Consider the following 26,150-nt stretch of genomic DNA (forward strand, 5'->3'; position numbering starts at 1 on the left):
TCAGCATTTTCTTATGATTTCAGAGTTAAACGGGCAGCACCTGACTCATGAACAGCTTTTTTGGCTGTGGTTCCCTCCCTCTGGAACCTTTTGCAACTAGAATTCCTTTTGCACAGCTTTCATTATCAGCTCAGTGCACTTTTATTCTCTAAAACCTTTAATGGTAACTGCTGATTTACTCTTTGGGAATTTCTGAAAGTTTTTGTTTTGTTTTGTTTTGCTGACAACCGTCGTTTTAATTTGCTGTTAAGTGGTTCTAGCAGTCTGCTGTTATAATGGAATTTTACGTTATTTTAAAATATTTCTGTGTTCATTGATTTGAATGTTCAGGCTAGAAAACTGCATCAGTAAACGCACAAGCATATACAGACATGCAGATACAATCCATGTTTCACTCTTGCTTCTACCCAGCCTCCTGCCGATCCCTTTTCTGAACCTTCCCTCCAAAGTCATCAAGGAGATATTCTGGATATGTCCTCTAACCCAATTCTGCTGGGCATATCCATTTTTTCTCCTATTTTTATTCTGGTATCTCCCCCCATATGATCTAGACTGCTATGACCGCCTACTCCACCATTCTCCCAAACTTGCATGAAAAAGGCTTGCAAATCCTTATCTGGAAGCCAGGTCCCTGACCCCAAGCTCAGCTTCCCTAAGCCCAGAAGGCAACATATACTAAGCTCCATATTGTTTAGGATACCCTAAATAAAACATTTAGGATTCATTAATTTCAAGAAACCTGGTCTGCACCCAACCTATGGTAAATAATATGAAACTACCCCATCTGTGAAGGGACATGGGTGGCGCTGTGGGTTAAACCACAGAGCCTAGGACTTGCCGATTAGAAAGTCGGTGGTTCGAATCCCCGCAACGGGGTGAGCTTCCTTTGCTCGGTCCCTGCTCCTGCCAACCTAGCAGTTCGAAAGCACGCCAGTGCAAGTAGATAAATAGGTACTGCTGTGGTGGGAAGGTAAACGGCGTTTCCGTGCGCTGCTCTGGTTCGCCAGAAGCGGCTTAGTCATGCTGGCCACATGACCTGGAAGCTGTACGCTGGCTCCCTCGGCCAATAAAGTGAGATGAGCGCCGCAACCCCAGAGTCGGTCATGACCGGACCTAATGGTCTGGGGTCCCTTTACCTTTACCCCATCTGTGCCACAATCACTATCTCCGTTTCCTGATCCTGAAAGCTCCTGCTGAACCGGACCAAGAACACACGGCCCCAGTCACCCAAGAGTGTCTGGAATAATCTCAGTTCTAGCATTACTCTTTCACAAGACATATCTCCCACAAACAGAGTTTCTCTCTCTTCTCATTACCCAAATACAATTGCACCCAGAGAAAAAAATGATTTTTTAAAAAATATGGCAAATTAATGGCGGGTTTGTGTGTTGGCTTTTTGGCTGCGTAGAACAGGAAAAACAGAAGCAAAGGGTCTGACTTGCACTTGGCTACAGCGTGTCATATATAAACAAAGCTCACTTCAACTTTATTTCACAGTCACTGCCAGTCAAAGGAATGAATAAGCTTTCGCTTTCAATAGCTAGCAAACATTACACACTCTTATACACTGGCTTCCCAAACAGTCATGCTGTTTTGCTAATGTTAATAGAGGCTTGCACTTAAAAGCAGGCAGCGATCTTAGGATCCCTTGCATTGTATGTGGAGACGCAGGTGTCTGAAACCAAATGGCAACTTGAAGAAGAGTTTGGGGGCTGAGCATCCAAGCCCCACCCCAATATTCCTGTGTGCTCCATGCAGGATCCCTCACTGAGTTATCAGGGGTCCTGATCATGAGGAGCCTTCTAAATGTGTTTAGCTGAATACACTTTGAATCCCCCTTAAGCCTTTGCTACTCAGCCCAGGAAGATCAGGAGTGAAGTGGGGAATAGCCAGCTCTCCCAGAGACACTGCAGGTGGTGCGTGCAGACTTGTGGTCCCTGTTCAGGTTGCCATTATTGATTGTTGCACATGAGTGCTAAAAGCCTTTCACAGTTATCTGCACTTAGCAAAGGAGATGCTGGAACAGTAAATCTTAACAGCAGCTTGCATATCACATGAGACTTCCAGCAAGAAGGCTCTCACTTTCATGAAATGTTTTGAATGCCTAGCAAATAGTTCCACATTCCCCAGCTGCTGGGATGCTCTGGAAGCCACAGATACGGAGCCCCAATAAAGCTTTCATAGCAGGAATCTGCTAGCAATGAGTGACAATGGAGGATTAAAGTGCTGTAGCAATTATCTTACATTTTGGGCCACAATAAAGTATTGCACAACCACCTGTTTCAGGGCAGGAGCAACTCCAAATGATTTTGGTGGCACTTTCCTCTGGCTGGAAAGTGTCAGGCAAACAAATTGCAAAAATTAGCAAAGGCCAGCGGTATTCTGCTCTTCAAAAAAAAGCAAGCAACCTAAGCATTCAAAACTCTTTGCCAAATACAGAATTTGTATTTATTGCTCTCGCATGAAAGCTGAAGGAAGTTCACAATACCAAATCTTGGAGCATAGATTTTTATTCCAATGTCTGCTTTAAACTACTTCTATGTGCCAAATGAGTTCCAATCCTCTAAGAAGGATAGGACCTCTATATGGGTGAAGTGATAATATCGCCAGGCCAACACCAATGAAACCAAGTAGCACTACAGGGGAAAAATTAAGGGCATTTTGTATCATATGCTATTTAGAATGCAGCTTATTAATGACTTGGGGATATGTCTGGTTGACGTGGATAGACTCCAGAGAACAACTATAAGCAGAAATCTTGGGAGTAAAAGTCCCAGGTGTGAGAATTTTAATCCAAACTGAAATATTCCTCATTATTCGACAGTTGATCTGTAAAAATAACTGAATCTTAAGATGGCCCCTTTAATTAATTTCATGGTATTATGCCAACTCCAGTGTCTTAATTTATAATATGATGCACTGTCCATTTTTGTTTTGATAATCTTGTCATTGCTGTTTCGTTGCATTTTTCAAAAATTGATTTTACAAAGTTACCATTAGAATGTTATATTGTTAGGGGGAAGGGAAAGGTAGGATATAAATTATCATCATCATCATCAGTGCTATTTTTCCAGAAAAAAGAGGTGCAGGAACTCACCATGAACGCCTCCCTCGTTCTCTTAAGAATAGCAGTTGTGCCCACCTAAGAGGTTCTGGAACTGAGTTCCAGCCAGTGCCAGCCGGGGGAAAAAAGTCCTGGTCTTCAAAAATAAATAAGTTTTCATTTTTGGAAGGGGGAAAAAAGAGAGCAAATTTTTCACTTCACACAGCTGTAGCATTTGATAAGGTATGGACACTGTCTGCTGAAGGCTTATGGCATGTCTAAAGCTACTAATGTAGCCGAAAACAGTGCACAAGGAATACTTGCAAAAACCGTGAAAGAGGCAGTGTGCCTCAGGGAAAGTTTTTCATAGAAGGGCCATGATATCTATTATTGTTCTCATTCAACGGAAAACTTTCCCTGAAGCACACTACCTCTTTCACTGTTTTGTAAGAATTCCTTGTGCACTGTTTTCGGCTATATTAATAGCTTTAGACATGCCATAAGCCTTCAGCAGACAGTGTCCATACCTTATCAAATGCTGCAGCTGTGTGAAGTGAAAATTTTGCTCTCTTTCCCCCCTCCCCCCCCCAAAAAATGAAAGCTGATATTCTCAGAGGGACACTACATTCTGCAAATTCCATTTTGCGTGGGATGGGAACACAAGAGCTGCCTTGCTGGGTAAGACCAAGGGCTCATATAGTCCAGCATTCTGTCTCCAACATAGCCTAGGAAGATACTTCTGCAGGGTTGTAAGCAGGGCATTAAATGGATGGTCATTTTCTGCTTGTCCTGGACACCCTGTGCTCAGATATGCACGGCCTCTGAATATGAGAGACTTCGCCCTTCTTAGCTGTAATAGGCAACAGCTATGGATGGATATATGATAGATAGGCCTATTCTCCTTGCCTACTGCCTGCTCCATATTAAATATGATCTAAGCTACACTACATCAACTTATCTTGTGCCAGGGAGTTCCATCATTTGTCTAACTATGTGCTATGCAGAAAAAGTACTTCTCTGTCCTGAATCTACAGGCAATCAACTTTATAGGGTGAACCCCAACTTCTAGTGCACAGGAATGCTTACAATGCACCAAATACAACTTAGTACCTTGTATATGTAATGCCTGCTCCCTAACAGCCATTCCATCAGGCTGCAGAAGAGGGAGGGGTGAGAAGCAGAGCTATTTCATCGGCTCTGCTGAGTCACCAGCTGCCTTTGGTTCTTTTTCTCCCTCATCTATCACCTAGCAATGGTCGTTCCATCAGACTACCTGAACTGTTTCCATCTAAATTAGTCATCCTTAGAACTTCAGAACTAGTGACTCAGTTTGCTTTTTCCTCCCTCTGAACCCCTTGTTCTTTTTGTGTCACACCTTTTAAATCGTAACTCCAAGGCCAGGGATGATCTTGTTTTCTTTTTATTGATCTGCAAGCTTTTCAGCTGACGAACAAGGTAAAAAAAAATACATGCTAACTAAATAAAAAACCTATTGCCTTCATCACCATAAATCTGCATTGTTGTCCGAGCCCTGCTCCATATAATGCTTGCTGTGTCACTGCCTATAACGTGGCAGCCTCTATACAACTTAAAACATCTAAGCAGTAAGGGGATGAGAACTGGATTCAATGCTACAAGGCAAAAAGCAGCAGAAATGCAAAAAGCTAAAGAAACAATAACAATCTGATCTGGTCTTATAGCAATGAAATAGAAGTGAGCTTTCCTACAATACCTAGAAAAGATGGAACAGATATTCATAAAGCACCACATAATAGGAATTAACTTCCAGTGTTGGCAACTAATGTGGTACAATTGATAGTTCGAGGTATTTGGAAGTGCCTGCTCCAGAGACAGCTGAGCAGGGTGGAAAGGCTGGGTGGAGTAGAGGGTTAACATGTGCGATTCTGTCTCTCTCTGTTGATTCTTTGTGGTTCTGGAATGTAACCCTGACAGTGTTCCAGAGGAGTAATGGGGCCTTTGGCTCTAAAAGGGTTCTCCATGCCTGGGCATACAACATTATAATATTAGAACACATTTATGATGACTCATGCATGACAGGTACACCATGTAGTCAGCCTCAAGGGCTTCCTCCAGACAATTGCACTAAGCAACACCACTGATGTATAACATTCATGGATCACTCTGTCCTCCATCCTTTTGGAGCTGAATATATTCCTCTCCGACTTGCAAAACACAGATTTAGTAAAGCCCCACACTCTGGCCAGACGGTATAAGCAGCCAAGCCTGTCAAAGATGTCAAGCTCATCACTCTGATTCGCCTCCTCTTCCTTTGGAATAACTGTTACAACATGCCCTTTCCTATGCTTATGTGCTTTGGAGCGTATTTCAAGTTTCCACAACAAGATGACGCTGTGACTTTCCACAATGCTGGATTGCCGTTTGTGTATCCTTCCACCCACTTTTAGATCTCTAGACTGCTTCCCTATTGAAACAAAGCGGTGTGCAACACAAACATTTGAGCTCAACAGGTTTCCCTTTCATGCAAATAGCCCCAGTTAAATCCTTTGCATCTCCAAGGAGGGGTCAGGAATATCCCCCGTCTGAAACCCTGTGGAAAGTCACTGCCAGCCAGTGTAGACAATGCTAAACTTGAAGGGCCAATGGACTGATTCAGCATAAGACAGCCTTCTGTGCCTTCTTCTCCATTTCAACAAAATGAGAATAACTACAGTCTACGCTAGAGGACTGTTATGCAGACGTAACGTAGGAGCTGCATACCAGTTTGTATACGAGTAGGGTTGGGCTGAACAACTTCAGAGGTGGCTACGAAATACTAGACTGATTTAATCATGTATTGTCTCTCACAGTACAGCAGCAAAAATGGCATCTTCTTCAGGGCTTGAGGATATCAAGCTAAAGTTGGGGGCAGGGAGATCAACCATGCATCGCCTTTTATCCGAGATATTTGCCTAGCTAAGACACTTGGTGCTGTGGAAAACAAAATAGCTTTAAGTGATACTGTGTTGAAATGTCAACACAAGGTCTTCCCCACAGAGAACATCCAGGAGTTAGTATAGACAACCGGATGTTCCTGAAAGGTTCCTTAATCAGGCAGTGTACGGCCTCAGAAAAAGGTCAGAGTGAGCCTTCTGTTGACTGAGCACTTAAGTGTACATCCCAGAAAGGTATTTTCCTAATGCATATCACCACCTCTCCTGTGTAGGTAGTAGCCTAGCCCAAAGTAGAATAACAAACAAATTTTCCTCCAGGGTTAGAATGGAGAGCAGTGTGATTTCCAAAGTTTTAGTAGACTAAAAGATCTCACAGAATAAAATAAAATATAAACACATTTTGACAAAAGAGTTGTTAAAAGGCTGGCAACAAACTTCCGAGCCACAAGCCGGAAACTGATAAAAAAATAGGTTGCTGCTTCGCAAATGTTGTTCATGCTGCCATGTCTTCAACCTTTCAGGATCAAGATGCACGAAGTCAGTTGAAGCAGATACTTAACTAGATTACAAGCAGACCGTGATGGTAAGGTTTCAAGTTACATAAAGGCCCTTTCAGGACAGAAGTGCTGTATTAAATATATGTATGTTCCCTTTGGAAATAACACAAACGCAAATAAGACATGTTTGCAACTTCAGAACTATTGGGAATGCACAAGGTCCCTGGAGGGGGCAGAATATATTGTAAGGTTGGGGTCAGTTTGGTCATTCCAGGTAGCAAGATTACATGGAATTAATAGGCTGCATTTGGGCTGCCAGGTTTGAACTACTGAAACATCGTTTGCTGTCAATTGTATACAGAGCTGTATGCTCAATATCCATTTTGTCATATATTGTCAGTTTGGCTTGCTGTCAGATTTTATGATTTCTCTCCTGTTGTACTCACTTCAACAGAATCTAACATTAAGAGAGCTCATAAAGTGTGTGTGTGTGTGTACATGCATATACCAATAAATATATGCCCACACTTGCATTCCGACTGTCACGGAAGAGGCCCACAGGATTGCATTTGCACATACAGGTAACTTGCCTCATATGCGGGGGTTATGCTCTCAGGGTGCTGCATATACGCAAAAATGTGTATACTCAAACCACCCCCTGGAGGACACAAAACTGTCTCCACATGAGCAGTCCTACCTTTCGGAGCTGGCACATTGAATGGGTCTTACCAGCAGCAGCCCAAGTAAGGCAGAGAGCTTATTAAAAGCTCTTTCCAGGCCAGGAAAACCCTGAACAAAGAGAACTTTTAAGCTCTTCACCTTCCATACATTCGATTTCTGTGATTTCAACTGGCTAGCTGTGAACCATGTACAACTGAAATAACACCTTATTCTTGAACAAAGGAACCCTGCAAACCAGCTTACTTCCTAGCGGTAACTTGCCCCTGCCCAGTGTCTCCTTACCAACGATCTCTCTGCCATCCCATGCACCATAAGGGGGGCGGGTCCCACTCTCTAAGGACAAAATAGTCAAGGTACGAGACTAGTAAGGATGCGGGTGGCTCTGTGGTCTAAACCACTAAGCCTCTTGGACTTGCCAATCAGAAGGTTGGGGGTTCGAATCCCTGTGACAGGGTGAGCTCCCGTTGCTCTGTCCCAGCTCCTGCCAACCTAGCAGTTTGAAAGCACGCCAAAAAGTGCAAGTAGATAAACAGGTACCGCTCCGCCGGGAAGGCAAATGGTGTTTCCATGTGCTGCTCTGGTTTCGGTGTTCCGTTGCCCCAGAAGTGGCTTAGTCACGCTGGCCACATGACCTGGAAAAACTGTCTGCGGACAAACACCAGCTCCCTCAGCCTGTAAAGCGAGATGAGCACCGCAACCGCAGAGTGTCTGCGACTGGACTTAACTGTCAGGGGTCCTTTACCTTTACCACTCTACTAGACTAATCTTCCTTATGTCCTTGCCTTGCCCAGAATATAAGGGTGAGAAATCCTACCTTCTGACACTGGTAAAAAGATAGCCTTCTTCTTGCTGTTGTTCAAGTACTGGCAGTTAGTCTTTGTTGTTTATCAGAAAAATATCAGATAATCAGCCAGTCTTGCACAATGTGGCTGGGCCAATAATTAAAGCATGAAAAAAGGAAGAGAGATGAACACCTTAATGCTGTTATAACCACAAATTCCCACACACAAAAGTTATTGTGCCACAATGCATTTCTGAAATTATCCCAACACTTGACAAGATCAAGGGGGTTGAGGGGAATCTTTCCTCAATATTTGGAGAAATCTCACACAGCATGTATTCATATTTTACAATAAGCACATATTAGGCAATTTACTACCCAACAACTGCAGCTAAGCTAAGAGGTAAATTACAGTAAAATTAGTTGCAACAAAAACAAGTATTGTGGCCCCTTAATAATTAACAAACATATTTTGTTATGAGCTGTCACATACTGAAGTCTGCTCTAACGAAGTGGGCTTTAGCCCATGAAATCTTGCACCACAATACAGTTGTGGGTCTTTAACCTAGGAAGTCATAAGCCTAACAATTATTGCCATTTGCTCCTTTGCAACACACCAAGCTATTTTCCACTGATACAGTTTATATCTATTTTATTTAAGAAACTATATCCCGCTTTTTCACCATCTAGGTCCCAAAGTGGCTTACAACAATAAAATATACAACATACAAAATTTAAAGCATAACTTAAACTACCAGAAGTTAAAAATCTAAAATCTTTTTTAAAACAAAGAAAAACATCTAAGAAGCATTCAGGGTGCAATGGCCTCTTGAAATAAAAATCTTGGCTAGGTATATGAAACTCAGAAGACGGTCCCAGTCTAACTTCTTGTAGGAGGGAGTTCCACAACACTGAAGGCCAAATTGCTCATTTATACGATTCATGCTTCTGACCCATAGGAAACCATTAACACTGCTCTCCCCAACGATCTCAGCGATTGACTTGGGGTGTGAAGGGTGACGTAATCCTTAAGGTCTCCTGCGTAAAAGTTATTCAGGGCTTTGTACACTAGTAGTAGAATCTTGAACCTGGCTCCGTAGTGGATGGGAAAGTAGTATGGGCCTTTTAACATTGGTATCATGTATGCCTGTCACTAGACTAGCCGCAGCATTCTGCACTACTTGAAGCTTCTGGACCAGCAGAGGCTACCAAGGGCAGCACCATATGGAGCACACTGCAATAGTCCAGTCTTGAGGTTACCAATGCATGAACTACAGTAGTCAGGTTATCCCTGTTCAGGAATGGCCACAGGTAACGTACCTGTCAGTGCTGATAAAAGGCACTCCTAGCCACAGGGGCCACCTGAGCCTCAATTGACTATGATCAAGAAACTTGATGAAGACCATTCCTGGAGGACCCACCCTGCACTGACATACAGCAGCTGGCCTTAACCCTAGAATTCTGGGTACAGTGGGTAGATTTAAAAATCACAATGTTGACATGAATGATTTTTGGACTACGGAGGGGGGTGTCCATGTTGAGCTTTAATTTTTTTATGCTGGTGGATGGGAGTATTTTTTGGTTTATTGTTAAGGTGTTGCCAATGTTTTCCATCACTGTTATGGGAAGTGAGTGGTTTTAGTTTTTTCCTTTTTCCAAAATGTTGTATGGAATATGAATGTGTTATATGATTCTCCCACCTTTTCTATGATATAATGTATTTATGTGTTTTTTGGCGTGCTCTGGTCCATGGGGTCACGAAGAGTCGGACACGACTAAACGACTAAACAACAACAACGTGGTTTTTTTAATGTAATTCACTTGGGGAATGTTTGGGTGACAAGCAACTACTAAGTTTAAATAATAACAACAATAATAATAATGATTTATGAACAACCTGCTCATCTTATGCATGTCTATAAAGATGGACACAAGTATGATTTAATATGAAGACAGAAGTGCCTGGCGTGCTCTGGTCCATGGGGTCACGAAGAGTCGGACACGACTAAACAACAACAACATGATTTAATATAGTTAAATGATAGGTTTGCTAAAATATTGTAACAGAATCCTTATAATCAAAAGACTACCATATTTGCTAAGCTTGTGGATGTTGCCCTTGAACACATTTGAAGATGAAGACATTAGTTTGGTTAGGTAAATGTGTCAAAAACATTATTTTCTCCCTTTCATATACTTCTTGCAGTCTGTATGGAACTTCTCTTATAGTCAAACAATTTTCAGGTTATGAGTGGCTATGACTTCTGTGCAAACAGCTAAGTCAGACAGAGGGAGCATGGTACTTGCTTAGTCTTTTACTTGAGAATAAAAGCATGAAGCATTCCTGATTAATAACAGCTGAAGGGGTCTTAGCAATGAAACAGAAGAGTCTGGCAAGCTAGCAAGTTTGGCTTTTTAAGAAGATGACAAATAATGATTTTTTCCTAATCATCTGGGACAAGTGTTAACAGCTGAAGCTCTCTCAGCTCTAACAAATGCCCTGAACTATTTTCCCCACTGTGAGATGACTTTCTGCCCTCATCTTAGGTTGGAAATCCATATGGAATTCAATTATGGGCAGCTGGACACTTGGACTCAGAGGCCCACAAGAATCTGAAAACCATCAGGATGGGTGCAAAAAAATGCATCCCCACCAACACCCCGTCTGTATTTCCAGTCAACAACTGCAGTCACTGTTGTGGGATTCATAGGAAACTAATTTGATCATACTGAAGTAAGTGTCCTGTGTGTGCTGGGGAGATTTAAATGGAAGGTGTGTGTGTCTTTTTAAATGAAAATCCTATTTTTGAAAATTCAAACAATAGGGAGTTTTTTTATCTCAGAAGTAATTAATTATAGTTATCTCTCCTATATAAACAAACATGTTAAAGTATCTTAAAATATCTTAAAACCTAATTATGGCCATCTATCAAACAGAGTTAATGAAAGGTTTGTGTACAAAATAACACTGGGTGAAACTATTTCAGTTATAATGCTAAGCATTATAAATGACACAAGGGAAGCATGCCTTGAATTTATTATTGCTGATTTCCTCCTGGACCCAGAGTCTAGCAAGCCGTCACTGGTACTAGGATCCAAAAGATGCCATCTTGTATACTGCCAGGATCATCCACAGAGCCCATATGGGTGATCATGTACTCCTAATTAAACCCTTCAACTTCCTGAGTTCTGCAATATGTTCAGTTCTCATGTTATGAATATTTATGAGCCTACTAACCAAATGCCATGGACATTTCTCTCAATCACATTAATAAACACTATTTTGCTCAATAGATAATAGCCCTTATGGTCTCAATACTTCAAAGTGAAATTCTGTGCAATATTTTTTCAGAAGTTCCACTTTCTTCAGTGGGGCTTCCTTCCAAATAAATATACTCTTACTTACCCATCAAGTAAGAGATGTTGTTTAATATTCTTGAATTTGTAAAGAGAGTGCCAGAGAGAAATGTGTCTCTTGACTCAGCTATGCATAAAGGCTCTATTTAATTAAAAGCTAATACATTTAAATTATTATAGTAACCAGTTAGTAAGCATGCCTGTGCAAATTTACAAGAATTTCAAAATAAGAAACTGCATTTAAATCAATCATTTTAATTTGTTCTTTTTCCTTAACCATTCAAACAATTTAAATCACCTTTGTTTAAATCAAAGTGCATGGTGGTCTCTGTCATGCCGCAAGAAGCCCTGGTGCCCATTGCCCTCTGGCACCTCTGGATGTACCCTCAAGATGAGGTGTTACCACCCTGTTCTGGTTCCTTTCCCCCACCAAACTCTGTTTCCATTTTCCAGATTTCCCGCACAACATAATGATGAACACACCTAATGGAAACATCAGTTATGTGACTTCTTAGCATGAAGATGTGGGTTATCTCATTTCACTCTTAGCAGAATGAAACTTGGTGGAATAAGCCAAACACACGAAATATTAAGGGAAGGCAAAAGTAAAAGTAAAGCGATCATAAGCACCAGAACAGAAACAGATCGAAAAGTGAGTGAACAACTTATTCCTCTTTAAGAGGATTCCCTTCCGAAAAGGGCAGAGGAGACGCCCATCACCTGCAGAGGCAAGCTATTGAGAAACCTGCTGGTAATCTCTCTTATTGTCTGACACTTGCTTTGCTCAGAACTTACCACTCTTGGTTTATCCAGGGTTTGCAGGAAGGCTGGGCTCTGGTCCAAGGATCTCTCGGGATCGCTGGAGATGTCTTCCTCAGACTCTTCCCAGGATGAGGAAAAGCCTGTGGAAGAGGCTGAGGAGGAAGACAACTTCCTGACAGGCATGTTCTTTCGGGGGCTTCCTCCTGCCTCTTCCTCCTCCTGAGCACCCAGGTCAGTCACTATGACAGCAGGGATGCTGCTTCCTCCTCCTCCTCCGCAGCAACTCTCAGCTTCCATCAGGGGCTTTCCCTGCTGCTGCTGCTCTAGGGCTGCCGAGGTCCCAGGCAGAGGCTGCTGCCCCCCAGGATGCTGCTGCTCTTGCAGCCCAGCTCCGTTAGCTTCAGCCATAATGTCTGGGGAGGGCTCGGGCGCCGGCGGCAGCTTCTTCGCCGAGCACTCCACAACTAGCAAGCAGCTGCTGCTGCTGCTACCCTCCTCGCCGTCAGTCTTGGCAACACAAGGCGGGTCTCCTGCCGGGAGCGGCTCTCCAAGGGGCTTCTCCGTCGCGTCGGAGCCCTGCCCTCCACGAAAGCCGCTCCTCCCCTGCGCGCCTTCTAAGAAATCTGGAGCCTTGGAGGACCCGCTCACCTTGGGCGGCCCCCGGGCACGCCGCCCATCGTCTTCCAGGAGCTGCCTCCCGTTGCCCGTCGCCCTTTGACATCTCCTCGCGCTCACCACATCTCTGGAGTCCTGGCATTCAGAGGAGCCGCTTCTCTTTTCCAAGTCCTGCCCCCCACCGGACCCCGGCCTCCTCTCCTCCTGCGTCCTGGAAGCCCCATTCGCCCTGTCCATCGCGCCCCGAGGGTGCGCCTTTGGCGAGGGGTCCCCTTTCTCCCTCTCCTCGGAGACGCGCGCCGGAGGCGACTTGCTCTCCAACTCTTTGGACTCTTGCGCTCCAGTTCTCCCGCCGCCCATCTCCTCCTCCTCCGGGCGCTGAGCTCTGAGAGGCCCGTTCTCCGTCTCCATCGCGCCTTGCGCATCCGGAGAGCCCTTGTATCTCTTCTCCGCCTCCTGCTCCGGCGTCCTCGCCGTGTTCTCTAGCCGGGCCAGGGGGCTCTCCGGCCCCTCGACGGTCGCCTCCTCCTCCTCCCGTTGCTTCGACCCCGCCTCCGCTGCGCGTCCAAGCACTTGCGCGCCCCGAGCCGGGCTGGGCGAAGGCGACCTCCTCCTCCGGCCCGCGCCGGGACTCTTGAGGAGAAAGGCGCCCGCGGAGCTCTGCGCCTGGATGTGCGCCTCGAAGAGCCCCACTTTCTGAGTCACTTGCACGTTCTGCCGCTGCAGGAGCCGCGCCGTCCTGCGCGCCTCTTCCAAGCCGGGCGAAGGCGAGCGGCCAGGGGGGCTCGCCCAGCTGGGGCTGCTAAGCCGGCGGCGGGGCCCGCGGGGCGCAGCCTCCTCCTCGCCCCCTGCCTGCAGCAGCAGCGGCTCCGCCGGCGGGAACAGGAAAGCTGGGGTGGCGGCAGCAGGAGCGCTGGAGCGCCCGGGCAGCGGGCAGTAGCTGCTGTGCCTCTCGGTTCCCGGGACCAGAGCAGGCAGCACCTGCCTGCGCGTCACAGGCGGTGTCTTGCTCCTGCCGCCTCCGCAGCCGCCCTTCTCCTCGTCTTCCTCGCCGCTCTTCATGACCACTAGGCTGTTGAGCGTATAGCAGGACACGGCCATAGTAAAGGGTCCGCTTCTTCCTCCTCCTCCTCCGCCACCTTCTCTTCCTCCCAGGTCAGCCTCTGCCGAGCAGCCCACGTCCTCTCAGGGCCGGCGGGGGCGGCGGCAGTAGTAGTGGCGGCTGCAGCATCGCCCAGGGAGCAGCCGAAGAAGCGCAAAGGCGGTGTGCTGGCCCCGGCCCGCCGCTCCATAAACAACTGAGGAGAGAGGGAGAGAGAAGAGGGACAGTGAGCGCGGGAAAACCGAGGCGTCTTTAGCCGCGCGCCCTGATTGGCCGCGACATCCGCGGCTTGGCCAATGGCGGCGAAGCTCGCGGATCATGGGCCGGGCTGGCGGCCGTGAGGGAGTAGCTGCGGCTCAGGCTCTCCTCTTAAAACTATGGAGAGCGTTTAAATGCCCGCACGGCAAACCAGAACTCAATTTAATGTGCCTTTCCACAGACAGCGGAGATATCAAACGGAACCTTATTTCAAATCCGGCTGGGGGAAACACCAAAAACCCTCAGCGGCGAACAACAGACCCATTATTAACCACCACCGCCTCAGTGTTTAATGACACTGTATTTAATGTAAGGCGGAGAGGGGAAACCCATGAACATACCGTACTGTGGTCAAATCCAGCATTTCATCCATTAAACCCAATATTAAACCGTACCTACGGAGACCATACTAGTCCAAAATCATAGCCCCTCTGATTTCAGTGCCATGGCACAGCCTCGGGGATATATAAATAATGGAATGGAATAGAATGTAAAGGAAAGGAAGCACTTATATCGGCTGGATGAGTAACTTTCCCTAAAGTAAGCAGTCACAGGCATATTGAGAGAAGTGAGATCTGCGGACACGAGTGGACCAGGCAGTACACAGAATAAAATCAAGATATAAAATCACAAAATACATAATAAAAAATTAAAAAACAACCCACCCACCCCACAGAGCAGGGCAGTCCAGGGAGGATGCTATTGGAAGAGATCAAAAAGATTGGGGCACAGTGGGGAGCCATGGGCAAATCTCCTTATTAGCCCCCAGATCTTAACTCTGACATTAAAGTTTGGGCAAATAAAAGTCTTAGACTTGGAGGCAAAAGTTGTGTAATGGGCAGCCCTAGATGTAGGACTGAGAGACTGTGGTGGGGATGCCAAGAGACTCACAAATCTAATGGGCCTAATCATGGACGTAGTCATGATTTATGTTAGGAGGGCAGGATTTATAGGGGGGGCGAACCAAGCTACACAATTGGTCAGTTAGTTAAGCATTTTTTATTATTTACTTGATTGGGGGCAGCTGCCCATGGCCATGGGGCTAATCGTGTGAAGGCCTACTTGAAGTGGAAAATTGAGCTGTAAAGACAAAAGGCATGACAAGACTGAGGGAAATAGAGCTACTGACATGTCTCTTTGGATGTGAGCTATCCTACTTCACACCATTCCTTTATTTTATACCTAGGCAGAGTTACTTCATGTATAAATGACCTACCCAAGGTTGCAGTCCTAGGAACTTTTGTGAGAATAAGCACCAACTGAATTTACTGGGATTTATTTATGACTAAATATGCATAGGATCACACAATACGCAGTTACTTCCTCCTATACCAGAGTTGGTACAGGTGCATATATTATTATGCATGGGTGTACTGTTGTGTTTGTAACTTATAATGCCACTAAATCTTTGGGCATAGAAACACTTACAGCTTTTAAGTCTTTTACGCATCTGTGTGGTTTGCTCTAGTCCCAATTCAGCAATGCTAAGTTGTGTGATGCAGACCTTTATTGTGTGCATTTAATGTCTTTCACATTGTGACCACCTCTGTGAATTCATCTGCCCATTTATTTATTTAACAAAATTTGTACGCTGCTTAACTGTAAATAAAACTTCTAAAAGGCAATTTTATGTGCCTGGCTGCATGAATAAGCATTTGGTTTTTGCATCTGTCTACTTACAAGGTTTCATAAGACACAAATTTTAGATGAGCAGTTACCAAACCATGGTACTATGCACCACTGCACCTAAGCACATTTGTAGTTGCTACATAGCTTTGCTCAGTAGTTTACTATTCTGAATTTGTGAGATGCTGGACAGCATGCTGAAACCTGAGTGAAGTTACTTCATGGATGGAATCTAGTCTTACACACTTTTCTGAGAATAAACCCCACTGAATTTCATGGGAATCACTCCTTAGTAAATATGCATCGGGTTTGGCTGCAAATGCAGTTAACAGAATCCCATACCAGTGCCACTTGGCCAAATGCCTCTATCCCTACATTAGAGGAAAAGATGTGACTATTATTATTGATGCCTATATATTTCAATAAGCACATGCAATTAAAGTATTCTAGGGCAGTGTTGCTGTGTGCACCTATTTTTGTGATGCCTGTTCAAGATAATCTAAAACAATTGCTACTCCTTGATGCACTTCCTTTTGTATTTAAAAACAAAGCGGCTAAAGAATCATTATGATGGTGGAATTTCTCTCATCTTTCAGTGCAAACCTTTGAAGATTATTATGATGCTAGTGTGCTAGTGGTTATCAGTAAAAAGAACATCTTATCCCTGTGTGGTGTTACACTATAGGCTTCTGGTCCCTGAACATATATGTCCCACCCTGTAAATAGTCAAGAGTTAATGTTATCAACAGTGAGCCTTGTATCACCTTAAAGATCAACACATTTATTGTGGCACAACCTTTAGTGGTTCAAGTGCCCTGCATCAAATGCAGGAAAGTGTTAGCCTTGGTGGGAACTGTATATTTCCACCCTCTGAAGGCACAACCTAGAGAGAACTATGAACTAGATTGGCCATGGTTTTAAAAAGCAGCCATGGGCAAATATAATCTGAATTATGGTGACAGAAGAGTATTTAATCCTATCCCTCTGCATTGTTTTCCCAGTTCCTCACCAATGCCTGTATGCTTTGCCACATGGTGCTAATAACAGCTGGAGAAGCAATTTTAATCAGGAAAATTGCACAGGCGAAAGGGCTCACATCCTCTCCCTCATCACTGAGGTCCAGATCGGAATTCCTTTCCCCCACCCCACAGCTATTAATAGCATTTTTAAAAATTGTAGGAGTTCCTATTCATAGATCTCCTTTGCCTTGTCTAGTTTAGTCCCAAGAGCAACACTTTACGTAACTGATTAAGTGGACTCTTCCCCAAAACCCACAATAAATTTGTTCATTTCAAGTGCCACAAAACTCTGGGAATTGCAACAATATTATGATTGTTATTAATTAATTAATTAATTAATTAATTGAATTGAATTTCTACACTGCCCTACATTCAAGGATCACAGGGCGGATTAAAATATAAAACACAGAAATACACACCATAATAACAAACAAAAACAATACCTCCCTCCCCAGTTTAAAAGGCCATAGATTGTTCAGTTAACCAAAGGCCTACTAGGAGAAGAGGAATGTTTTTGCCTGGCACTTAAATATATGTAACGCAGGCACCAGGAAGGCCTATTGAGGAGAGCATACCACAAGTGGTAAGCCACCACAGAAAAGGCCTATTCTTGTGTGGCCACCCTCCAGACCTGTCACAGAGGAAGCACACAAAGAAGGGACTCATATGATGATAGCAGGGTCTGGATCAGTTCATATGTGAAGAGGTGGCTCTAAACATATTGCAGTCCTGAGCCATTTAAGGAGTTGTAGGTCAAAGCCAGCACTTTGAATTGGGCCTGGAAACTAAGTCAGTCACTTCAACTGGACCACTTTTGGTGTTACATGCTTAAACCAGAGATTTTCAACTTTTTTGAGTCCACGGCTCCCTTGACCAACTACGTTCTTTCTGTGGCACCCTTGTGGGGCTCAGGAGCCAGATTATGTCACTCCTTGTTTGCAGAGCTGGCGGCCTCTTACCCTTTATCGACTACCCTCCCTTGTGGAGTGTTCACTTAACCTCCTTTCCTTGGGAGTCCTCTGCGCAGTCGCTGCTGCTGCCCCTGGCCTCTGAGCTGCCCCACCCCAAAGAGAGATGCCTTCTCACACTGCCACACAGGGACCTAGGACTTGTCTGTCCATTCCCAACAGCAAGGGCTGGCGGACTGGCTGGCTGGGCTGCTTGCTTGCTTACTCTGGGGCCGTCTCAGCTCCCGGCAACCAGCACTCCCTGACGAGCCCCAGAGGCACCAATTTGCCAGGGCTGCTGCAACCAACAGTTGTACAAGTATTTGGGAGGCAGAGATGCAAGAAGGCATCCAAGGAAGGAAGGAAGGAAAGAGGGACAGAGGCCAGTGTTGTCCCTGATTATCATTCAAGGCACTGCCGGATTCCACAGCACCGCTAGCTTAAACCATCTTGTCCCAGTGAGCAACCTGGCTGCTGAATTTTAAGTATTCACACTATTTTTTAACACTCCATAACTGCAAATCATAATGACATAAGAAGGGCCCTGAAGGATCAGTCAAAGGCCCACTTGGTCCAGCATTCTGTTCTCATCCTGGCCAGCCAGATGCCAAAAGAAATCTCACCAGCTGGACCTTTCTGCCAGAGCACTCCCCCCACTTATGATTCCTTGCATTCTAACTCCACCCTCGCAAGGAAGGCAAAGCCCATGTTGTTGCTACAAGATTTCTAAGGTTAAAAGTGGGTTGTTCAAGTCCCCCAAATATCACAACTAAACTAGTTATGGACTCCTAAAACCGAGTGCCATGTTTAGTATTAGCAGCACTGCTTTTGTGAGCACAATTAATTGCTTTACACTGTGCATAGCTACACATATTAGCATGAGTTTGTTCTTAGGATTGTGTAACCCTCTGGACCAAGGCTATGCTTATGTTCCCTGTTTTGTTCTTGACATTGCTATGCACATATGCTACCTCTCCCCCCTCCCCTTGTTGCCTATGGCTTCTCAGAACACTGCAAATGACATGCCTTGTGGCTCTGCTTTTATACATAATGTATGCATATTTGCAATTCTGCTTTTAAGCACTTTTCTTGCAATTCCACATTTCTGAGCAGCTCCATGTAAAACGACGCTTGTATGGCAAAATAAAACCCACAGCTGTGGACCTGAATGAACCCCTGTGGGGACTCCCTGTGCATCTGTGTGTTTACATATACCTTACTTTGCAGAATTCTTGCATACACTGTTTTTGTACAAGCAGTACTGCAAATACCTCTGGTGACTCGGTTAAGTACAAGGCACACTTTTCTCCAGTGTTGCATCTGGGGGGGGGGGGGGCGGGCAGGAGTCAACCGTGGCGTACTAGCTGGCTCTCTGTGCTACCTGAACGGCTCATTAAAATTACAGCTCCCTTTATGGAAACTCTGAGTGCGTCCAAATGCCGAAGGAGAGGAAAGGAGGCGATGTGCATTAGATATTGGGTAAACATGCTGGACGTGGCCATGTGTGTTTATGCGCAGTCTAAACCCCGTGATGGATGCCTTACCGTCACGCTACACAGGGCAAACAAATGTTGGCGATGTCTACCCAAACAAACAAACAAACAAAGGTGAGTAACTGCAGATCAGCATCGCAACGCCCTCCACCCCCATCGCAGATTTAACTCCGTTGGCTGAACCGCCTCTCATCGTAACGGATACAATTCGCTTCTCTGGAAGTCTCCGCAGGACTTTTGGGGGTTTTGTACTCCAAGCGGATCTTGCCCGAAAAAGGCAGCTTGTCCCCCTGCCAAAGGAACCTGCAAGGACTCGGAGCCCCATTGCCAGTTGAGCAGAGCGCAGTTCGGCAACCTCTTGAGAAATAGCCATTGTGAAATGTGTGCGCCGTTGCCCGCCCGCGCACCCAGCCTAAAAATCTCTTCTGGTCCTGCAGGGTCTGGAAAGGAGCGATCCCCTCGGCCGAGCTGGGGGGGGGGGTCGGTATGCACAGAGCGAAATAGGAGAGGTTGGCCTTACCTGTTCCGCAGAGAGGCTGTTGCACCTTTAGTTCACATCTCCTAGCATCAAGGCGCGCAGACTTCCAAACACCCCAGAAATTATTTCCAGCAGTCAGATCGCAGCTTTTTTCGGCGTCCGTTCACTGCCCCTCCTCTCTCCCCCCGCAGCCGAGCTGCAAAAGAGCGAGTGAATGGTTCGGTCGGCAGGATCGAGAACTTTTGTTTTGTTGGCCGATCTGCCGCCGTGCTCAGCGCTCGACTTTTGCAACACCGCCCTTGTCATTGGCTGCTTCTTCAACGTTTGTTGAATGTGCGGGAGAGAGAGAGAGAGAGAGAGAGGGAGGGAGGGAGAGAGAGAGAGTAGGGAGGGGAGGGGGTCGGAAAGCAGGAAGGAAGTTGTGAGCCTGTCTGGGGTTGAACTCAGCGGAACAAGTTTCTTTTCATTTTTTTTCTCTCTCTCTGGTGCTTGGCAGGACCGATGGAGGGAAACACTTAAAAAAAAAAAGTTTCCATTGTTAACTAGCTCAGAACAAAATCTGCTCCAGCCGTTGTGGGTTAAAGATACAGCATCCGTTTTTCCACCCCTCGCTCGCTCTTACTATGTATAACTTGCTGCAGCTATTTAAAAACCTTTTCAGCTCCTTTGGGCAGAACGAGATCCCAAGCTGGGGCTGCTGCAGCTTTGCAGCCGGGGTCTCCATTCAAAGCCACCCGCCAGGCAATAATAATGCAATGTGCCCACGTAGGAGCGTGCATGCATGCAGGAACAGCAGTTGCTTCCCCCCTCCCTGGAGCCCGTTTCCTTTTTCAGTCCTAATTTCGTGCAGGGAGGTGCGGCCTTGACTTTGCTCACTGAAAAGGGGAAACGGTCCTTTGGGAATGTGCTCTGGCAAGATTAACCCAAGTCTTGAGGCCTGAAGCATGTATTTATACACAGGACCAGACCAAGCATAAGAAGAGTCCTGCTGCATCTGGCCAAGGGCCCATCTAGTTCAACATCCTGACTGGGAGTGGCTGCCGAGACCATATAAAACCAGTCCTGAAAGACCTACAGTGGCTCCCAGTAGGTTTCCAAGCACAATTCAAAGTGTTGGTGCTGACCTTTAAAGCCCTAAATGGCCTTGGCCCTATATACCTAAAGGAGCGTCTCCACCACCATCGTTCAGCCCAGACACTGAAGTCCAGCTCCGAGGGCCTTCTACCGGTTCCCTCACTTCGAAAAGTGAGGTTACAGGGAACCAAGCAGAGGGTCTTGTCAGTAGTGGCACCCACCCTGTGGAGCACCCTCCCATCAGATGTCAAGGAAATAAACAACTATCTGACTTTTAGAAGACACCTGAAAGCTGCCCTGTTTAGGGAATTTTTTAATGTTTGATGTTTTATCGTGTTTTTAATATTCTGTTGGAAGCCGCCCAGAATGGCTGGGGAAATCCAGGCAGATGGGCAGGGTATAAATAATAAATTATTATTATTATTATTATTATTATTATTATTATTATTATTATTCTCACCATGGTCAGCCCAAAACCAGGACCTGAGCACAACAGCACTCTCTGCACCTGCGATTCCCAGAGACACTGGTATTCAAAAGCATACTGCCTCCAAAAGTGTAGGTACAGCATAGCCATATTGAGTAGTTGCCACAGATAGCCTTATCCTCCATTAATTTGCCTAACGCTCTTTTAGAGTCATTCAAGTTAGTGGCCATCTTCACTTCTTCTGGCAGCAAACTCTCTAGTTTAACTATGCACTGTGAGAAGCAGCCATGTGCACAGGTGTTGCCAAAGGGAGAGCCAGGGGTGCAAATATCCCATCAAGTCTAGTTGCTTCTTAAACCCCCACCCCAGCCGCCCATTGCTGGACCCCCACAGTGACATGAAGAAAATAAGGTTTTCACCAACACATGATCATTGAATTAATAACGGGAGATTGAAATAAGGCTGCAATCATAAGCACACCGAAAAATCAACTCTGACACAACCAAGACTCTTTTTTTCAGCCGGAACTTGCCGGAACTCACTTCCAGCACCACTCAGGTGGGTTTCGGCACCTCTTATGTAGGCGCCATTGCCATTCTAAGAGAATGAGGGAGGTGTTCATGGTGAGTTCCAGCATCTCTTTTTCTAGAATTAATAGCACTGGTCACAACCAATAGGATGTACAGTACTTCTAAGGAAATATTTTTAGGATGGGAACATCAATGTATGTTCTCATTCAGAAATCTAACATGTAAGATATGTTGTCCTGGTCTCCCTACATTGCTTTTTCTGGTGCTACAACTGCCTCTGAGTAATGCCTCTACAGTACTTTGCTGCTACAGGAGAAATGTGAGTCAGACCATCTACCTTTGGGCTCCTCTTTTCCTGGAACCGTGTCCTCTAAGTTCTGGTACCTGTGTTTGCTTGTTTCCTCTTCCCTCCTCATACCTTTTCCCTTTTGTATTGTGTCTTTTAGATTGTAAGTCTTAGGTCAGTGCAATTTTTAAATTTTTGTACAATAGAGTATGGAAGTTGTCTTGCAACAGCTTTTGAGCACAGCTGAAGGATGCCAAATAACATGCTTTAGTTATTAATACAAACTTATTCGGTTGTATCTCGCAGCCCTACAGACATTTGACTCTTCTGCATTATTCCTGTCTATTCGTTTTAATGTTATCCTTTTTTAAAAGGATGCAAATAGGAAGCATATCAAATTATGCTATTGACAACATGGGCATAGCCAAGGAGGGCATGGGGGCAGCTGCCCCCCCCCCCCCCGCAGTCCAGTAAAACAATAGAAATACTTAACTAACCGACCAATTACATCGGTTCTGCCCCCCCAACAAAAGTCGGCTCCCCCAAAAAGTCCTCCCCCCACCAAAAAATAATAATCCTGGCTACACCCATGATTGACAACTAGATGTATACAATTTATTATGGGGACTCCATTTCTATTGTCTGCACTGGATACCAAAATATCTTGAGATTACTCTACTTAGTCTGCAATCCTAAACACCCTTACCTGGAAGCAAGTCCCACAGGATATCCATAAGATTCTGTTGTTGTTTGGTAAAATTTCTGCTGAAATTTTGTCTTCATTCAGGATCAACTCATTTGTTGTCACCGATCTGAAAGACTATAAGCAGTCTGAGGTCTCAGGGTCATGCATTTGATAAAGAGGGCTGCAGCCTATGAAAGCTAATTCCCCAAAATATGAATTGCTACATCACTCATTGTTGTTGCTATGTCTATCTAACGTGACTTTTCTTCTGAAATATGATGCACTACTGATACCAAGCCACTGTTTGGGGACCAGTAATTTCAGAATTGCTTTGAGCCCATAGTGCATTGTGGTTTTATTTTTATTTATTGAATTTCTATACCACCCTTTATCTGAGGATCACAGGTTGGTTTATAATATAATTTAACGGAAACACTTAAATAATGCCCTTCAACTCAAAGTTTCCAACGTAATTTACATTTACAATAGGCCATAAAATGCTGTAAAACAGCTTGCAGCCGTAAAAGACAGCGCTCAAGAATCACAGCAGTCACAATCACAACACTCTTTTTTTAAAAAAAAACCAGAATTTATAAATGACAGCATGAAAAAATAAATATGTTGTACAGAAACACAAAGCTCAAAGGAATCAACATCCTCCCAATTCCTCTTAATCTTGTCTTCAGTGCAGACTCCAAGATGGATGGCTGAAATTATAGCAAATTAGGTTTCTTTTGCTTCCGTTGGGCAGATGTAGGTACTGCATAGAGGGGGGAAAGTAATGTAGGAGACTGGGTAAGAAGGAGGGTATAAGGAGAATAAGCATTAGGACAAGGAAGGAATAAAGTGGGGGTGAGGTTTCTTACTCATTTTATTTTTATACTAGAAGAACTAGTGTGAGTAGTTACAGCGTCCAGTTAAGACACGATAGAACATGGTTCAGGTCCTCAATTCAGCCATAGAGTTGTCCTCATTCCAGTCCCCATCCCTTAATCTATAATTTACCTCACAAAACAGCTGTGAAGATAGCAGAGGCAGGGGAGAACCTTGTGTGCATTGGAGGAAGGCTGTGTTAAAAATATAAAAATAAACATATAGGTTTCTTAATTGCATCCTGTTGCTTTGTTCCCATTTTTGGTTCCTCTCCTTTTTCGTGTGCCCTTTGATCGGCGGAGCCCTTAACAGTACATAACCTAAAGACAGCACATTATACTGGAAACATGAAAACAGGAAGTGCAAATCACTCACACTTGCTCTGTCACTGCTTTTTTGTAACATCCAAAGCTGTCGTCCCACACCCATGGAACAAAGTCTGCGCTCAAGCATTTTGAAGAATAACTGTGAGAGCTTCTTGTTTAGGCTTGGCTGGGGTCAAGTACATAGCATTTTTCTACTTTAATTACTGCTTTGTCTATTTTAAAGGTTATTGGCTGGCTGGCAAGGGTACTTGCCTAAATTACTAAGGTCTTGGGGAATGAGGTATGTTTTACCTAAATGTCAGCACTTAAGGGACCAGTCACATCAACGCAGCACATCTGATCTCTGCATTGCCAAGTTCAAACCTACAGTAATGTATTGCTCCTTGACATGGCTGCCATTTTCCTAGTGATATGAGGCCACAGCGAAAGAAATGGTCACTGCCAATAGGGATGGAAGAATGTGTCAATTTCGGTTTCTCTTAGAGTCTCATTCTTCCAATCTTACATTCAGTTCTCTAATTTCTGCAGCAATTGGCATTTTAAAAAAAATTCCAAGGAAGCTTTTTTTGTGTTGTTTTCACTAAGGTGTGTGTGTGTGTGTGTGTGTGTGTGTGTGTTGTGCAAATTTCTCATGAATAAATGCCTTAAGTATGTATATTGTCTAGCTGAAGAACTGCTTTGCAAAATTCAGAAAAGAGTAAATTTCAAAAGATAGTTGTGTTCCACTTTGTGTTCTGGTTCAGAAGTGCAAATTAGGGTGTTTCTCGTTAAAATGCAGACAAAAAGAGATTCATCCTCCATCCCAACCTGCCATTCCTTTGTAAGGATGTTGTGTACCTCTATTGCAGGGTGTCAGAGCAACCAAGCAGAAGCACAGACAACTGCCAAGCAGACTTTCCTTGGCGTGCTTTGAGCTACCCATCACATTCTTGCATTATAGCTGTTACCTACTGAAATATACTCGGAGTCGAGTGTGGATTTCATGCTCTTTTTTCAGCTCATAGTGGTGAGGAGGAATGCAAGTCCCCCCAAAATGTCTGCTTCATATACATTATTTACGCAATGGGCCCCACGTGATTGGCTAATTCCAGGATTCTCCTGTAGGCCAATCAGGTTGCGGATTAACTTCCACCTGGAGTTGGATTGGGTGGCTCCTGCGGACCAATCAGACTGCTGCATTCTGGATCCTATTGTTCTAGGACCAATCAGACTGTTGCATTTTGGATCCTATTCAACTCAGTACATAACACCTACCCTGCCTGAACTATATAGGGAGGATGAGCTACCAATGATTGTAAATAAAACAAATTGTTTTCCTGCATTTAAATCCCACCTTTCTTTCATCATGGAACCAAAGGTAGAGTACATCTGGCTCACATGCAATCCAAGCACTGACTGCTCAAACCCAGACATACATAGTTTCAGCAGGGTGTTATTCTTATGTGTCCCAGGACTAACTTTCAACTTCAAGTAGTCCTAATATTACATAAAAGCACACATTCACTGGTTTAACAGCATGGTTCTAAGCACAATCACTCAGAAGCCTCACTGTTTTCTGTGGGGCCTGCTCCCACGAATGTATACGTAGGATTGCAGCAAAAGATGTTATGACAGAATCCAGGGCTGAATAACAATACACCTTAATTTATCACATTGCTATTTCATCTGTGGTTTTCTACATGTGTCTAAAATAACCTGTCACTGCTTGCACATCCCTCTGCTCCTCAAACTGACACTCCAGCGCCTCTTTCTACATGACTAGAATTGTTCCACGTTTGAACATGCAAGTTTGCTGCCAGGGCATCTAATCTGTCCCTTAGCTTGAACTTTCTGTCGTTTGGCAACAGTTTAATCAGATGGTGAGAAAGCCTATCTGTGCCCATCGATAAAAGAAGGGAGTAGTAGCAAACAAAGTGAAAAACTGTGCACATGTTGCCACGCCCACAGTTCAGACTTGCCTGGTTTGCAAACAAGTGCAGAGGCTGCCATGTGAGAATCCCTATGATGGAAGGAAGACAGGCACAGGTCAGTTCCTGGATGTAACCTTCCACCCTCACGCAAGAGACTTTTGCACACCTGATCCAGAAGACCTAGGTATGGAAGCCTATTTCAGCATGTGGATTGCATGTAATGAATCAGTATTTTTCATTCAACATTACTAATAGCTGTGATCACACACTCATTAATATGTCCAGTTGCTCTCAACAGTACAGTGGTACCTCGGGTTAAGTACTTAATTCGTTCTGGAGGTCCATTCTTAACCTGAAACTGTTCTTAACTTGAAGCACCACTTTAGCTAATGAGGCCTCCTGCTGCTGCCGCGCTGCCAGAGCACGATTTCTGTTCTCATCCTGAAGCAAAGTTCTTAACCCGAGGTA

General features: G+C 44.7%; 1 protein-coding gene across 1 annotated transcript in view; it reads right to left on the reverse strand.

Moving 5' to 3' along the window:
• ITPKB (inositol-trisphosphate 3-kinase B) overlaps positions 1-19,944 on the reverse strand; it is an 87,077-nt gene extending 67,133 nt beyond the window's left edge. Inside the window, exons 1-2 of the mRNA XM_028724500.2 lie at positions 19,614-19,944; positions 12,067-13,946 (exon numbers count right to left, since the gene is read on the reverse strand). Of these exons, the coding sequence (XP_028580333.2) occupies positions 12,067-13,749 (1,683 nt within the window). The 5' untranslated portion in view covers positions 13,750-13,946; positions 19,614-19,944. The remainder of the gene's footprint in view (positions 1-12,066; positions 13,947-19,613) is intronic.
• Positions 19,945-26,150: the final 6,206 nt, after the last annotated feature.

Source organism: Podarcis muralis, chromosome 3 (assembly GCF_964188315.1).
Source record: "Podarcis muralis chromosome 3, rPodMur119.hap1.1, whole genome shotgun sequence".
Taxonomy (NCBI): domain Eukaryota; kingdom Metazoa; phylum Chordata; class Lepidosauria; order Squamata; family Lacertidae; genus Podarcis; species Podarcis muralis.